The following is a 16,677-nucleotide window of genomic DNA, read 5'->3' as shown; positions in this document are numbered from 1 at the left end:
CCTGAAAATGCTTTTGTTGTCTGTTCACCTTAAAAATGAAGCTGATTAGGAGTTTGTGTACATAGATGGGGTTTTATTGATTGGTGGACCTAACTAGAGGATAATAAGGTAGCAGGTCAGGTTTTCCATTGAAGAACCCCCAAATGTCAGTATCAGCAGGTCTTTATTTTTTTGGCTATTCAGTTTCCTCCAGAAAGTTGTCTCCAGTCTTTCTGTCTACTTCTTGGGATGGACGCTTCCTGGACTGGTAGGGTTCTGGATGCTGAAGAGGTAAGGACTGTTGGTTTCGTTGTTTACTTTGAAGAATTGCAGTTTAGTGACTTTCAACCTTTCTCAGTGTTAAAACTGTCCCAGACAGTAAATGTACCGGTTTCAGCTGGAGTGGAGGTGTTACAGGAGTCTGGCTGTCCAGATGAAAAGAGGGAATCTAAGGAACTGCCTTGGTGTTATTTTCAGGCAATGCTCTTGTTTCTAGCCTGACCCTCACCTGTGTCTTTGAGTGTATCTAGTAGTGCCAAACCTTTGGTGGTGGTGGTGGTGGCCAGGGGGGAGAGTAGGGGAGGCTGTTGTGAGAAATGAACTGCTTCATCTCGGCTCACCTCCTACCTTCTGATTTCTTAGTCTACTAAGGTCCTGCTCATTGAAAGCAACACGTCTTTCCTTCTTCCAGTCCTCCCTTATATTTCCTCAGGATATTCTTAGAATCCCACTTTCCCTCATCACTTGTTTTGAGGGGGGTAAATCACCCTCTTCTCTCCTAAAGGGAAGGGAGGGAAAAGGCTCTTATCACAAAAACGAGACACAAAAGCCATCGATTCCTGATCTTCTTTACCCTCCTTCTAAAGACACTATGGTGTGGGGAATAGAGGGGTGGTAGAGGTGCATAGGGCTGGTTATTCTCATGATTAAACCACAGGGGCAAGAGCCTGAATCTGGTTATTGGTGGCTTATTGGTGGCTTATTGGTGGTTCTTTCTAGCAATTTGGCGGTACTTAGCACTTCTACCCAATCAACTTTGAGCCTTAATTACAATTCCAGGACAAGAGGGGAAAATTGCATGTAATGACCTATTGTATAAGTGGATCCAAATGTGCTTCAAATTCCCCATTGTTGGACATTTAGGTTCTTTGCACTTTAAAAAGAATTTATGTATTTAGTTTTGGCTGGGCTAGGTCTCCCTTTCTGTGTGTGGGCTTTCTTTAGTGTGATGAGTGGAGGCTGCTATTTGTTGCGGTGCTCAGGCTCCTCCCTTCGATGGCTTCTCTTGTTGTGGAGCACAGGCTCTGGGCTCACGGGCTTCTGTAGTTGCAGCACGTGGGTTCAGTAGTTTCGGCTCCTGGCTCTAGAGCGCAGGCTCAGCAGTTGTGTTGCGTGGGCTTAGTTGCTCCCCGGCATGTGGAATCTTTCTGGACCAAGGATCCAGCTCGTGTCCGCTGTGTTGGTGGGTGGACTGTTAGCCACTATACCACCGGGGAAGCCCTCTTTTATACTTTTTTTGATGCTAGCAGTGTCACAGTGAACATCCTTACAGTCATTAACCGTTACTATTTACACATGAGATTCCTATGAGTGGAATAGCGGGGTGATATAGTATGCATGTTTTTAATGCTTTTATTACATATTATCTGGTTGCCTTGAACTCTTGTACCAATTTTACTTCTGTGGTACATGAGAAGGTTCTTTTTCCCCTTACCTATGCTTGTTCCAGCTATTTTATCTTTTTCCTTATCTCTGCCAGTTTGTATAAAGGAATGGTCTCTCATGATTTTACATTGCATTTTTATCACTAGTAAGAATGAACCACTTCACATATGTGTTTTGCCCACTGAGCTATTTTTTTTAATGCCATTTGCCTGTTCAGGTCCTTTGACAGTTTTCCTATTGGAGTATTCAATTTTTCATATGTTAGAGCTTTTAATATATTGAAAATATTAAATATATGCCATAAATATTGCCACTGTGTTTCCCAGTTTAATGTGCCTATGTATTTTATTTATAATACTTTCCATTATACAAAAAATTTAAAATTTTATATATTCGGATCTTAGATAAAATGACCTATTTCTCTGAGTTTTGTTTTTCTCTTTAATAAATATGTGATAATAATACATACTGCATGGCAAGTGGGGATGGGATAGGTAAACTTACTGCTGCATAATAGCTGTTCAACAAATGATAGCTTTTTTTATTCCATGTGTGACACGTTGAAAATGTTCAGAATCATCCAAATTTACTAGAATTACAAAACATACTCAAGATGTTTAAACCAGATATATATGAACATGAATGTTAAGTAAAACTTTTAGGCTGGTAGAGACAGGTAACTTTAATTTTTCTTGTTACTTGTCTAATTTTTTATTCTTAAAAAAATTGATGAGTTCTGACTGATGCATCCTCTTAAGTAAGGAAATCTGAAGTCTGAATGGAATGTGAGACTAGTGTTTTCTTGTAAGTTATTGTTAAGGAATTATGAATATATTCATTTCTGATAATGATTTCTTTAATTACATGTTTATTTTATATTAGTATAGATACATCTGATAAAACCAAAACCACACACTAGCTCATCCTGCTGTTAAACAATACGAAGATAAGGTTTCTATCATCCAGAAAGTCAATAGAACTTACTCCCCGAGGTCAAGTGCAAGTTGGCCTTAGGTGGATAACAGTATGTTCAGTTGTGAGCTTACATAAATTGCTTTTATGAATATTATTTTTAGACTAATTTATAACAATAAAAATTTTTATTTTAGGTGTTGTAACTTCTGAGCAATCTTTTATAATACAATAGATTTCTTATACAATGCTGTTATAATAAAAATAATTTTATCATTTCACATATAATTTCACTATAAATGAAATCACTTATAATATATTTCACAGATGTGGCCTAACTAAAGTCTAGTGAGCCATATTTTAATATTATAGTATATTTGAGCACAGAATAAAAAAAATTACCACTGAGGAAGTTTATAAGAAATTGTTTACCAGATATGCTTTTAGAAACATAACTGTCTTCTATTTTGGTTATTTTTCCAAATTCATTTTTCCCTCTTTATTGGGTAACATGCCTAACATAAGGACAGGGTAGCTTACTGAAAGCCAGCAGATGTCCAGGGTTGTCGACATTGCTCTCTTCTTTATATATCCTTTTAGAAATATCTCCCTTCTCCATCAGTTGTGTGTGTATACACCACTATTGCAAAGTGGAGATGATACCAAATGAATCCCTGTGAACGATGTTGGCAAAGACATCTAAACATACAGGTTCTTGGTGTGGGCACTGACATTTATGTTGATTTGTAGGATTTCTTTGTACCTTCAAAATTATTTATTCTCTCTATAATCACTCTGTAGTGTCATTTTATTACCTTGATACAGCTCTATTCAATTATCATACAAGGCTTTATATAAGTCAAACAGCATTCCCCTGCAAAGCTAACCATTGCAAATGATGTTTTAAAGATCCTTGAGGTGGAGTGGTTACTACTTGAAATGTGACAGTTCCAAACTCTTCATAGTGACTGCGTGCTTTGTGGCATTCTAAAGACATTTCCTGTAGAACATTTGAAGAATTAGGTGCTTGTGTGTTAAATGCCTGCCACCTGACAATTATCTCAAGGAAGAAATTATTTTGGTTTAGTTTAAGCTTAATGTAAAGAAAAAATAATTTATGAGTTTTCAATAAGACTTTAAGACGGATTCCAGAACTGAGTTTAATTGCTTCCACACCTAGATAAGAGTGATTTGTGTGTCAAAATTAAGCATATTGGCAGGTCATCCTGTGTAAGTTTGTACATAGAGTCGAAGTAAACTTATATTTTCACTTGAAGTTTTTTTAATAGCATTTATTTCTTCTGCCAGTTATTTTAGTTTATTGACTGTTAATTTATCAACCCTTCTTTAAAAAAAAAAGTGAGAAGAAAAAAGGCCATAGTATTATCACATTTGTATATGTGGGTTTCCTAAACCATATGGTGATTTCTAATTAGAATACAAAGGATTCTTTGAGGAGACTAACTTCATAGTATCTGCAATGGTGGGCATCACAGAAGAAGAGAGTTTTCTTGGATTTCCAACAAGGACATTTTTGAGAGAAACTGTGTGGTCTGTAATTGTCCTTGTATTCGAAGTCTGATAAAGTTATTGATGTGCAGATCAAGTTGGTATTTTGAAGCTGGTAATTTAATTCTGGATGTTTGATCCTCTCAGTCAGTGGTTTGACTTGATTTTTTTAAAAGGCAGCTTCAATATTTAATTTCACATGTACCCTCTCAGTAGAGATTTCAAAGGATACTTTGCTGGATCCTTGACTGCCTTGTCTATTTGTTCTTGTTTTGCATGCAAGAGAGAGCCAGAAGCCTTTCTTCTCATTGTGTACACATAGTATTAATGGATTTACTCTGCCTGTATCGTCTCATTACTGGAAACAGCCAGAAGCACAGAAGTCTTTCAGTGTATGCAAATAAGGCAGAATCATCTACCTGAGAGTTAATATTCTCTGCTTTTAAGTGTATTCTAAATCTAATGTTTGTATTTAGAGCATAACATCCTGTTCTTTTTTTTATAGGCAAAAAGCTAAGCAGGCTCAGGCAGCTGTTTGATGTTGGCTTCAAGTGTTATTAATTTCATATTCTATTATTCTTTTCACTGTAGCACAAGTGAAGCTGATGTGGAGGCTGTCATGGATAAGTTGTTTGATGAGCTGGCTCAGAAACAAAATGATTGTACGTAAGTTAATTTCTCTTGAAAGAGAATACATTTAGAACACAATGCCCAATCTCCACTGACCAATTAATAAGTTCCATTGCTGTATATGGGTTGATGCCACGCTCAAGTGGCAGTCATTGTATCAGCATTTTGTCTAATTTATGTGTTGAATCATGTGCTATTATTCATCAAGCTATGCATTTCCTATCTGTAAGAGATGAATTTTATAGTAATTATCCAGACAAGATTGAGTCTTTGTTCATGTTCCCATAGTAACTAGACCAAGGATTCTAAAAGTGCAAGGCAGAGAGCTGCGGCTGAATAAAGCTTGTGGAACCGTTGCCGACTGCACATTTGAAGAGCTGTGTGAGAGAGTGAGTATCCAGACACGTTCAGACTCAGTGGCCTTTTCACATGTTAAAATACTTCATATTTTCCTCTGTGCCTGTTTCAAATTTTAAAATACAATTTACTGAGTCAGAACTGGTTTATTAGTCTCATTAAGAGAAATACTCATCTGTATATGCCCATGTGCTTTTTATAGATATTGGCAAAAATTTTACACTTAGAAGGGCTCTAACACAAAATTAGAAATACAGAGAGAGCTGTCAACTATAGCTGGAAGCAAAACTAAAATGGGCTTTAGGGATATTGTATAAAAGTCAAACGTAAGAAATTTTTTTTTTTTAAAAGATATGAGGTTACTATGTGGGGAAAGGAAGATGATGTAATACTACCATGATCCAGGAAGTATGATGTAAAAGAGTTTCCATTCCTTGTTCTCATGGATCCTCTGTTATTGTTACAATATCTGACCTATTTAGGTCAGGTTAAGGAAAGTGAATTTTTTTAACTATGACATCTATATTATATAACAGTATATCCAACAGAGAAAATATATATATACACACACAGTTTCATATAAATGAGAGAGACATTGATTGCAAATTAATTATAGATATGAATTCTTTCTTTTAAAAGCTCTGGGAATTCTCAGGACTCAATGAGTATTCAGTTGATTATAAATCTTAAGAAAAACAAAGTCAATTAAATATAACTTTAAGCATAAAACCTCATTGTCATGTATAATATATCATTCCAACTGGTCTTTCTGATTTATCTTGACTTTTAGGTAACTAAAAAGGAATTATTTTTCAGGGAGAAGAGAAAATATTTTTTATACCAACTAGCCATTTTATGGCTACTTTTCTTAAAACCTAGTAACTTCATTACTTCTAAATTTGTAATTTTCAACCCAGAGAGAAGAATCCAATCTACAGATGATATCACAGTAATAAAGCACTTCAAGACCCATAATGATTAGGATGAATTAGAATCCTCGGACAGGTTGATAATGTCAGTGTCTGGTTATGAAAGTCATTCTGGGTGATATGGACTGTTCATACTTCTATTGGGTCAATCTCATCAAGGTCCTGCTACTGCTACTGCTAAGTCACTTCAGTCGTGTCCAACTCTGTGCGACCCCATAGATGGCAGCCCACCAGGCTCTGCCATCCCTGGGATTCTCCAGGCAAGAACACTGGAGTGGGGTGCCATTTCCTTCTCCAATGATGAAAGTGAAAACTGAAAGCGAAGCTGCTCCGTTGTGTCTGACTCTCGACCCCAGGGACTGCAGCACCAGGCTCCTCCGTCCATGGGATTCTCTAGGCAAGAGTACTGGAGTGGGGTGCCATTGTCTTCTCTGGATCAAGGTCCTAATAACCTAATATCTTTAGGCATAATTTTATTAGGGTTTCCATTTAAGTTTTACTTACTTTGCCCAAGAAATAAACTTGGGAAAAATCTTATATATCTGAGAAGCTTACCCTACTTCCACAGAAGGGGACCTAGTGAGGAAAGGGAAGGACAGATCAATTGTGTCTTGGGGTAGTAGGGCAAAGGTAGGTCTCTTAGAGCAACTACTGAGTTTTTATCTCTTTTTTTCCTATGTGCTCATTATTTCAGGATACTTAGTACCAGGAAAAAGTCACTAATCAGGGACTAAAGTCTTCATAGTCTTTATGGGGGTCGTGAGGAAGAAGAGTGATTGGAACATTACCTTGAAAAACTGAGATAACACATAAAAATAATTATTTTTATCTTATTTGACAAAAATATGGATTATAATAGCAACCAGGAACTAAATTCCTAAAATAAACAATGAACAAATTACTATTTTTTTGGCATACCTTTTTTGACAAAATTTTAGGATGATAAAATAGTATATCCTATGTTTCATAATTTGGTTGTTTGAGTACATGGAAAGCCCTGTTTAATTCATGAATGTTTCAGTTACTTTCTTTTAAAGTTCATGTGGTGTCATTGTCCTTGTTGAGTTTTTTCTTTCTTCAAGTTGGCTAGATCTTCGTTTGTCAGTGACTTTGCTTGAATACATTTGCTTTATATCCATATTGTAATTGTGGGATACTTACTACATCAGACTGGATGACTGACATTGAATATTGACATGATAGGTTTGATTAAGCTAGTATTAAGCTGTGATGCAAGTTTGAGGAAGGATTATATTTTTTTTAATTGAAATATAACTGACCTACTAAAATATTAGTTTCCGGTGTACAACATAGTGATTTCAATACTGTTATACACTGCAAAATGACCACTGGAAAATGACCACTAGTAAGTCTAGGTAACACCTATTACCTTATATAGTTAAACATTTTTTTCTTGTGATGAGAATTTTTAAGATCTAGCAACTTTCAAATATGCAATATAATATTATTAATTATAATTCTCATGCTATACATTATATCCCTATGACTTATTTATTTTATAACTGAAAGTTTGTACCTTTTGACCTCTTTCACCCATTTCTTCCATTCCCCAAGCCCCATCCCTTGCAGCCACCAATCTGCTGTCAGTAGATATAAGCTTGTTTTCTTGTTTTGTTTTTGTATTTTTAGATTCCACATATAAGTGAGATCATGCAGTATTTGTCTTTCTCTCTCTGACTTACTTCATTTAGCATAATGCCCTCAAGGTCATTCCATGTTGTTGCAAATGGCAAGATTTCATTCTTTTTTATGGCCGAATAATATTTCAGTATGTAGGTATACCACATTTGCTTTCATTCATTGACTGGCACTTAGGTTGTTTCCATGTCTAGACTATTGTAAATAATGCTGCAGTGATTATGTGGTGCATATTATAATTTCAAGTTACTGTCTTTATTTTCTTCAGATAAATACTGAGAAGTAGAATTGCTGGATCATATGGTAGTTCTATTTTTAATTTCTCAAGGAACCTCCATAATGTTTTCCATAGTATCTGCACCAATTTACATTCCCACCAATAGTGTTCAAGGGCTCCTTTTTCTCTACATCCTCACCAACACTTATTTCTTGTCTTTTTTATGCTAGCCATTCCAACTGATATAAGGTGATATCTCACTGTGGATTTGAATTGTATTTTCCTGAGGATTAGTGACATTACACATCTCATGTATCTGATGGCCATCTATATTTTCTTTGGAAAAATACTGTTTAGATCATCTGCCCATTTTAAAATTGGATTTTTTTTTTTTTTTGCTATTGGAGGAGTTCTTCATATATTTTGGATATTAACCCCTTATTAGATGTATGATTTGCAAATTTTCTTCCATTCAGTAGGTTGCCTTTTCATTTTGCTGATGGTTTCCTTTACCGTGCAGAAGTTCTTTAGTCTGATGTATTCCCACTTTCGGAGAAGGTGATGGCACCCCACTCCAGTACTCCTGCCTGCAAAATCCCATGGACGGAGGAGCCTGGTAGGCTGCAGTCCATGGGGTCGCTAAGAGTCGGACACGACTGAGCGACTTCACTTTCACTTTTCACTTTCATGCATTGGAGAAGGAAATGGCAACCCACTCCAGTGTTCTTGCTTGGAGAATCCCAGGGACGGTGGGGCCTGGTGGGCTGCTGTCTATGGGGTCGCACAGAGTCGGACACAACTGATACGACTTAGCAGCAGCAGCAGCATTCCCACTTTATTTTTGATTTTGTTGCTTTTGGTGCTAGATTTAGAAAACGTCACCAAGGCCTAGGTTAAGGAGTTTGCTGCTGCTGCTGCTAAGTCACTTCAGTCGTGTCTGACCCTGTGCGACCCCATAGATGGCAGCCCACCAGGCTACTCTGTCCCTGGGATTCTCCAGGCAAGAATACTGGAGTGGGTTGCTATTTCCTTCTCCAATGCATGTAAGTGAAAAGTGAAAGTGAAGTCGCTCAGTCGTGTCCGACTCTTAGCGACCCCATGGACTGCAGCCCACCAGGCTCCTCCGTCCGTGGGATTTTCCAGGCAAGAGTACTGGAGTGGGGTGCCATTGCCTTCTCCGAAGGAGCTTACTGCCCATGTTTTCTTCTAAGAGGTTTATAGTTTCAGGTGTTATCTTCAATTTTTTAATCCATTTTGAGTTAATTTTTGTGTATGGGGTAAGATAGTGATCAAGTTTCATTCTTTTGCATGTGGCTGTCCATTTTTCACGTTTACTGAAGAGACTGTCCTTTCCCTATTGTATGTTCTTGGCTCCTTTGTCATTAATTAATTGACCATATACATGGATTTATTTCTGTGTTCTCTGTTCTGTTCCGTTAATCTATGTACTTAGTTTCATACAAATATTATACTGTTTTGGTTACTATAGCATTGTAATATAGTTTGAAATTGGGGAGCATGATGCCTATAGCCTAGAGAAATTCTCAAGATTTCTTTGGGTATTCAGGCTCTTCTTTGGTTCCACATAAATTTTTTGATTGTTTGTTCTATTTTTATGAAAAATACCATTGGAGTTTAGATAGGGATTGCATTGGATCTATAGCTTGCTTTGGGTAGTGTGGACATTTTAACAATATTAATTCTTCTGATCCATAAGCATGGACTATCCTTTCATTTATTTGTATCTTCTTTAATTTCTTTCATTAATCTCTTGTAGTTTTCAGCAAATAGGTCTTTCCTCTTCTTAGTTAAATTTATTTTCAAGTATTTTATTCTTTTTGATGCAATTATAAATCAGATTGTTTTCTTAATTTCTCTTCCTGATAGTTTGTTATTAATATATAGAAACATAACAAATTTTTGTATATGATTTTGTATCCCATGACTTTGCTGAATTCTTTTTATTAGTTCTAACAATTTTTTGGTGGAGTCTTTAGAGTGTTTGATATATAGCATGTCATCCGCAAACAGTGACAGTTTTATTTCTTCCCTTTCAATTTGGATGCCTTTTACTTCTTTTTCTTGCTTAATTGCTCTGGCTAGAACTTGCAGTACTATGTTGAGTGAAAGTTCTGAGAGTGGGCATCTTTGTCTTGTTCTTGATCTGAGAGGAAAAACTTTTTAACTTTTTGCCATAGAGTCTAATGTTAGCTATGGGCTTATTATATATGACCTTTACTATATTGAGGTACATTACCTCTGTATCCACTTTGTTGAAAATTTTTATCATTAATGGATGTTGAATTTTGTCCAAATGCTTTTACTGCATCTCTTGAGATCATTAAATGATTTATATCCTTCATTTTGTTAATTTAGTGTGTGTACATTGACTACTTTGTACATGTTAAACCATCCTTGCATAACTGGAATAAATCCCAATCCCATTTTAATATTGTCTGATCCTTTTAATGTACTCTTGAACTTGGTTTGCTAGTATTTTGTTCAAGATTTTTGCATCTATGTCCATCAGGGATATGCATGCTCAGTTGTGTCTAATTCTTTGTGACTGCATGGACTGTAGCCCACCAGGTTTCTCTGTCCATGTGATTATCCTGGCAAGGATACTGGAATGGGTTGGCATTCCTCCTCTAGGGGATCTTCCTAACCCAGGGATCAAACCTGTGTCTCCTGTATTGCAGGCGGATTCTGTACCACCCAGTCACCTGGGGAGCCATCAGGGGTATTGGCCTGTAATACCCCTTTTCTTGTGACATCTTTGTCTGGTTTTGGTTTCAGGATAATGCCAGCCTTGTTAAATGAATTTGGAACTGTTACCTCTTCTGTTGTTTAGAAAAGTTTGGAAAGTATTGGTATTACTTCTTCTTTTAATGCTGCATAAAATTCATCAGTGAAACTGTCTAGTTTTTGATTTGGGGAGGTTTTTGATTTTTGATTCAATTTCACTGCCAAATTTGCTATATATTTTTTCATGATTCAGTCTTGGTACATTGTATGCTTCTAGGAATTTATACATTTCTTCTACATTGTCAAATTTGTTGATGTATAATTGTTAATAAGAGTCTCTTTTTAATTTAATTTTTAAATTGAAGTATAGTTGATTTACAATGTTGTGCCAATCTCTGCTATATAGCAAAGTGACTCAAACACATATAGACATTTATTTTAAAAATATTCTTTTCCATTATGATTTATCACAGGATATTGAATATAGTTCCCTATGCTATGTAGTTTACATCTGCTAATCCTACACTCTCAGTCCTCCCCATCCCTCTCCCCTCCCCCTTGGAAACCGCAAGTCTGTTCTCTGTGCCTGTGAGTCATTTGTGGATATGTTTATTTGTGCCGTATTTTAGATTCCACATATAAGTAATATCATATGGTATCTGTCTTTCTCTTTCTGACTGACTTCACTTAGTGTGATAATCCCTGGTTGTATCCATATTGCTGCGAATGGCATTATTTTCCTGTTTTTTTTTATGGTTGAGTAGGAGAAGGCAATGGCACCCCACCCCAGTACTCTTGCCTGGAAAATCCCATGGACGGAGGAGCCTGGTGGGCTGCAGTCCATGAGGTCGCTAAGAGTTGGACACGACTGAGCAACTTTACTTTGACTTTTCACTTTCATGCATTGGAGAAGGAAATGGCAACCCACTCCAGTGTTCTTGCCTGAAGAATCCCAGGGACGGGGGAGCCTGGTGTGCTGCCGTCTATGGGGTTGCACAGAGTCAGACACGACTGAAGCAACTTAGCAGCAGCAGCAGTATTTCATTATATATAGGGACCACATCTTCTTTATCCATTCATCAGCCAGACATTTAGGTTGTCTCCATATTTTGGTTATTGTAAATAACACTGCTGTGTACACATAATAGTCCCTTTGATCCCTTGTATTTCTGTGGTATCAGTTGTAATATCTCTTCTTTAATTTCTGATTTTATTTATTTAAGTCCTCTGTTTTTCTCTTGGTGAATCTAGCTAAAGGTTTGTGAATTTTATGTTTTCAAAGAACCAGTTCCTAGTATTATTGATCTTGCTATTGTCTTTGTAGGCTCTATTTTATTTATTTCCATGCTGATCTTTGTTATTTCATGAAGGGCTACGTTTTAAAGTTTGTTTGTTAGTATTTTCTTGGTATGATGATTTTGCATTTCTTTGCAACCCTTAAAATCTATGTCAGTTCAGATATTGAATACCTTGCAGGAAGAGGACTCCTGTATCCCTCCCAGCTCCAAGCACAGTTCCTCAGATCTGAATGCCTGCAAGTTAACATCTGGTCTTTTGGTCTGTGGGATTCCCATTCTCTGCAAATCTACTGTTCAACACTATCCTGCCCAGAGAAACACTCTCAATTAGGAGACCCTATAGTACCTTCATAGTAATAGTAGCAAACGTTACCATGTACAGGCATCATTCTAAGTACTTTATATATATATATATTAATTAATTTAATACTTACAATAGGTAGGTACTACTATCCCAATTTATAGGTGGAGAAATTGAGGCACCAAGATATTAAGTTACTTTCCCAAGATCACATAGCTAGTCAGTGGCAGAGCCCAAGACTTGAACTCCTTGGTAGTTTTGGAGTCAGATTCTATGCTCTTAATCACTGCAGCATATCTGAAATACTGTTCTGGAAAAACTCTACATGAAATCTTTAATGTAATTCTGGTTCTACCATGAAGTACAATCAGGTACTTTGTGAATTGCCACATCTGAGCTAAACCTTAAGCCTTACGTAAAGCATGAAACTGGCTGGGGAGCAGATGGCCTCCAGTCTGAGAGACCTGCCTCTCTGTTAGAACCTTGGTGCAGAACTGTCCGACTCACATATCTTGGCATGTCCACTGGGAATGGGTCCAGCTACTGACCTCTCCATGCCCCTAAAGGCAACCTAGGCCCTTGTGCCTTCAGGATAGGGACCTCATGCCTTAGGCAGCCTCATTCCTTTATTCCTTAGTAAAAAATACCATTTTTTTCCTCCCAATCATGATATGAAAAAAGTTGGGAAGCCCTGCCTTGGAGAACTGTGGGCAGGTAAAAGAGAATATGTTTGAATGATCTTTGTTCCCTGTCACTCCCTCCACATTAAAGCTGTGGTAAAGGAAAGTGGAGCAAATTCATTTCTTCAGACATAACATGAACTTTAGGGTTTTCTTTCCTTTCCTTGACATAGTTACTTGGCTTAATCACCGGGTAATGGAGAAGTCAGAAATATCATTAGTTAAGTCAGAGGTTTTTGAAGTGTGGGTCTTAGAAGTCTAGGGGCTGGAGATACTTTCAAAGGTCCTAGAGGTCAAAACTCTCTCTAATAATACTGGGATACTGTTTGCCTTTTCCATTGTGGTGACATTTGCAGTAATAGAGCAAAAGCAGTGGTGGGTAAAACTGCTGGTGCTTTAGCATGAATCCAGGCAGTGGCACCAAACAATGTTATCATTGCCCATGGACTTACAGTTCCACTCTAAAATGTCCTTGAAGAAGCAGTAAAAATGATTAATATTGTTCAATCTCAACCGTTGAGAACATGGTCATGAAGGAAGAATATCTAAAGTTCCTCTGCTGTATTCCAAATATGAGGGTTGTCTTTAGTAAAAGCATTTGTGCAGTTGTTTGACTTGTTAGCTAAACTACCTACTTTTTTCATGGAACACCATTTTCACTTGGAAGGATAAGTGATAGACTATGGTTATTCAGGTTTGGCAGACATTTTCTCACAGTGTTTAACAGACATTTTCTTGAAAATGAATAAAGAAAAAGTTCACTTCTTTCACTTTAAGAAAGCAACTACCAGTATTTGTTGCCAATGATAAAATGTGAGCAAATGAGTGAAAAGTAGAATTTTGGAAAACTTGTTGCTGCCACCATGAACTTGGTATCTCTTCCCAGTTCTTAAGTATTTTTTTTTCCTGATGAGATTGATGGTGATATTAACAAAGTTCTGGTATTGTATAATTAAATACATTTAGAAGATATCCATAACTTTTTGATTGAATATTTTCCAATAACCAATGTATACTCTTATGATGAAGGTCCATTTAAAATGCAAGAAAGATTAATGGATTTTAATATAACAGAATTTTAAAACTATGCTAATATTGTTTCATATTCTATATTACAACTGTCATTTAAAAAATTACTTCTTGTCAAATTTAAAAAAAATTTTGAGTAGACTTATTTTTTAGAACAGTTTTAAACTTACAGAAAAATTGAGAGGGTAGTCCAGAGAGTTTCCGTATATTCCCAAATCCAGCTTGCCCTGTTATTAACATCATACATGACTGTGGTATATTCATTGTCATTAATGAGCCAATATTGATATTATTATTCTTTTATCTATTTATTCAGTTATTATTTAGCTGCATCAAGTCTCAGTTACACGGTGCACAGTCTCGGTAGTTATGTAGCTTAGGCTTAGTTGCCCTGTGGCATGTGGGATCTTAGTTTCCTGACCAGGAATCACCTCTGCGTCTCCTGCATTGGAAGGCCGGTTCTTAGCCATTGGACCAGGGAAGTCCCTATACTGATATTGTTAACTAAAGTCCATATATTGTTCAGATTTCCTTAGTTTTTACCCAGTATTCGTTTTCTGTTCCAGGATCCCGTCCAGAGCACCACGTTACCTTTAGTCATCATGCCTCCTTAGATTCCTCTTGGTTGTAACAGTCTCTCAGACTTTTGTTTTTGATGACCCTGACAATTTTGAGGCATACTGGTCAGTTATTTTGTAGAATGTCCATCAACTGAGATTTGTCTGGTGTTTTCTCCTATCTTGACTGGAAATGTGGACTTCAGGAGAAAGACCACAGAGGTCAAGTGTTATTTTCATCAGATCATATCAAAGGTACATATTATTAACATGACTTATCACTGTTGATGTTAACCTTGATCACACTTGTCTGATGTAGTGTTTGTTGGGCTTTTCCACAATAAAGTTACCCTTTTCCTCCTTTTTCCATAGTGAGCTCTTTGGAAGGAAGTTCTTACTGAGTTTTCATATAGCAGCAAAGAAGAAAATCCACATTTATCTAATAAGGTTGTTAAAAGACTTTTCCCTTTTCCACTACATATTTGTGTGAGGCTAGATTTTCTTCATGCAGAAGGAAATGGCAACCCACTCCAGTGTTCTTGCCTGGAGAATCCCAGGGACAGGAGAGCCTGGTGGGCTGCCGCCTATGGGGTCGCACAGAGTCAGACATGACTGAAGTGACTTAGCAGCAGATTTTCTTTAACCAACCTATGGTTGGTTCAACCAAAGCAACATGTCACAGTATTTTGACTATAGAAGCAGGTATGAGAATTCCACTATCTTCTGTCATGCCAGGCATTAAAAAGATGTGCAAAAAGTATAAAACAATGCTATTCCTCTTAAAAAATTATTTTCATTTTAGAAAATATAATTATTTTCACAAAAGTTTTATTTCTGTTATTTTTATAGGTTGAATATAAGTTTTATCATTGCTATTTTAAATAAATTAATAAACACTTTAGAATTTCTCAGTTTTCATTTCTAATACAGTAAATATTGGGAGATATAACCTGCATAAGCAAAAGCTCGTGGGTTCTTCAATAAGTTTTAAGAGTGTTAGGGAGTCCTGAAACCAAAAAGTTTGGGAACTGCTTTCTTTAGAGTTAAATTTCTGTGAACCTAAAATGAAAGTACCCTCTATTCAAAGAAAGCAAACCAAAACTGAATTCTAAAGGCTTAATGAGTGAACTGACTATACCTAAATTTTCCTTATTGAGAAATGTAATTTTTACACCTGCAGAAAATTGTTTCCTCAACTGATAACTGTGCTCACAAGTAACTGTTTGCAAGAGTAGTTTGTTATTTGTGTCTTAAAAATAATGACAGGTGGCCAGGTGTGTTTGCAAAAAGTCTGAGCAGAAAAACGTATCAGTTGATGCATGTGCACGAGTGTATACGTTGTTCACTGTCAACTTTTTGTTCCTTAGCTTTGTTCTTTGGTTCTTAGTATTCAAAGAATGGAGATCCATCAGATATGTGTTTTGCTTTTCAACTGTCTATTAGTCTTGATTATGTCGTATTAATTTGTATATTGTTAGACTTATCAAATTGTATCAAACAGAATCTCTTGGGGAGTGTTGCTAAAAGAGGCTTCCCTTCTGGTTCTTTGTTCTGTCTCTATTTCATTTGTTGTATTCCAAATGAAACCACTGAATAGGGACTACTTCTGGTTTGTGTACCTGGTACACTCTCAGTAAATACTAAAGGATGAATAGCTTTTATCTCCACTGTTTGGCTGAGAGTCAAGGCTGATGGTGTTTGGATGCCAGTGGTGGTGATTAGCATCAGGGAATAAGGGCATTAATCACCAGAGCTGAGGCAGCCCACGAATCTCCTTGGCCGTTTACCTTCCTGGCAGCAAAACCATTCTGGTAACACGGCTGATCCATGTGTGTCTGTTCCCCAGATATTCTGACCTCTGTCTGAATAAGGCAGTCTGGCTAAAGCATAGGAACAGGTAGGGCACATGTGAGATTCCAAAGAGCTGAGTAGAAAATGGGCCAAATCATTGTAGGGAGGAAGGTAAATCCAATGTCAAAAATGAGTCTTAGGTCTTTCTGTCCTTTATGTTTCCCTGACCTCATTCCCAGTCGACCTCTTAGGTAAAACATCATGAAAGTCACCTTGAAAGCCATCTTATCTAACCACCATTTATCCAATCCTGAATTCTCCCTACAAACCCTTGCTTGCCTTGCAGCGCCAGTTTGAGGGGTGCAATTAAATGTATGAGAAGGAATTTAGGACATATGCAGTAAGATGGTAAGTTTCAA

At 36.9% G+C, this 16,677-nt stretch overlaps 1 protein-coding gene across 8 annotated transcripts in view; it reads left to right on the top strand.

Annotated features, from left to right (window-relative positions):
* AFG1L (AFG1 like ATPase) overlaps nt 1-16,677 on the top strand; it is a 198,849-nt gene that overhangs the window by 142,444 nt on the left and 39,728 nt on the right. For all 8 annotated transcript variants that reach the window (XR_015132959.1, XR_015132961.1, XM_086317454.1 and 5 more), the window contains 2 exons: nt 4,657-4,727; nt 4,984-5,084. Coding sequence is in view for 6 of the 8 variants with exons in the window: in XM_086317454.1 (XP_086173580.1) it covers nt 4,657-4,727; nt 4,984-5,084 (172 nt within the window). In the remaining 2 variants the exon portion in view is untranslated. The remainder of the gene's footprint in view (nt 1-4,656; nt 4,728-4,983; nt 5,085-16,677) is intronic.

The sequence above is a fragment of the Bos grunniens genome, chromosome 9, assembly GCF_055505025.1.
Source record: "Bos grunniens cultivar Pamir isolate PY7600 chromosome 9, Bosgru_T2T1.0, whole genome shotgun sequence".
NCBI classification, from domain to species: domain Eukaryota; kingdom Metazoa; phylum Chordata; class Mammalia; order Artiodactyla; family Bovidae; genus Bos; species Bos grunniens.
The sequence above is the reverse complement of the archived record's forward strand: the minus strand, read 5'-3'. Positions and strand labels throughout refer to the sequence as shown.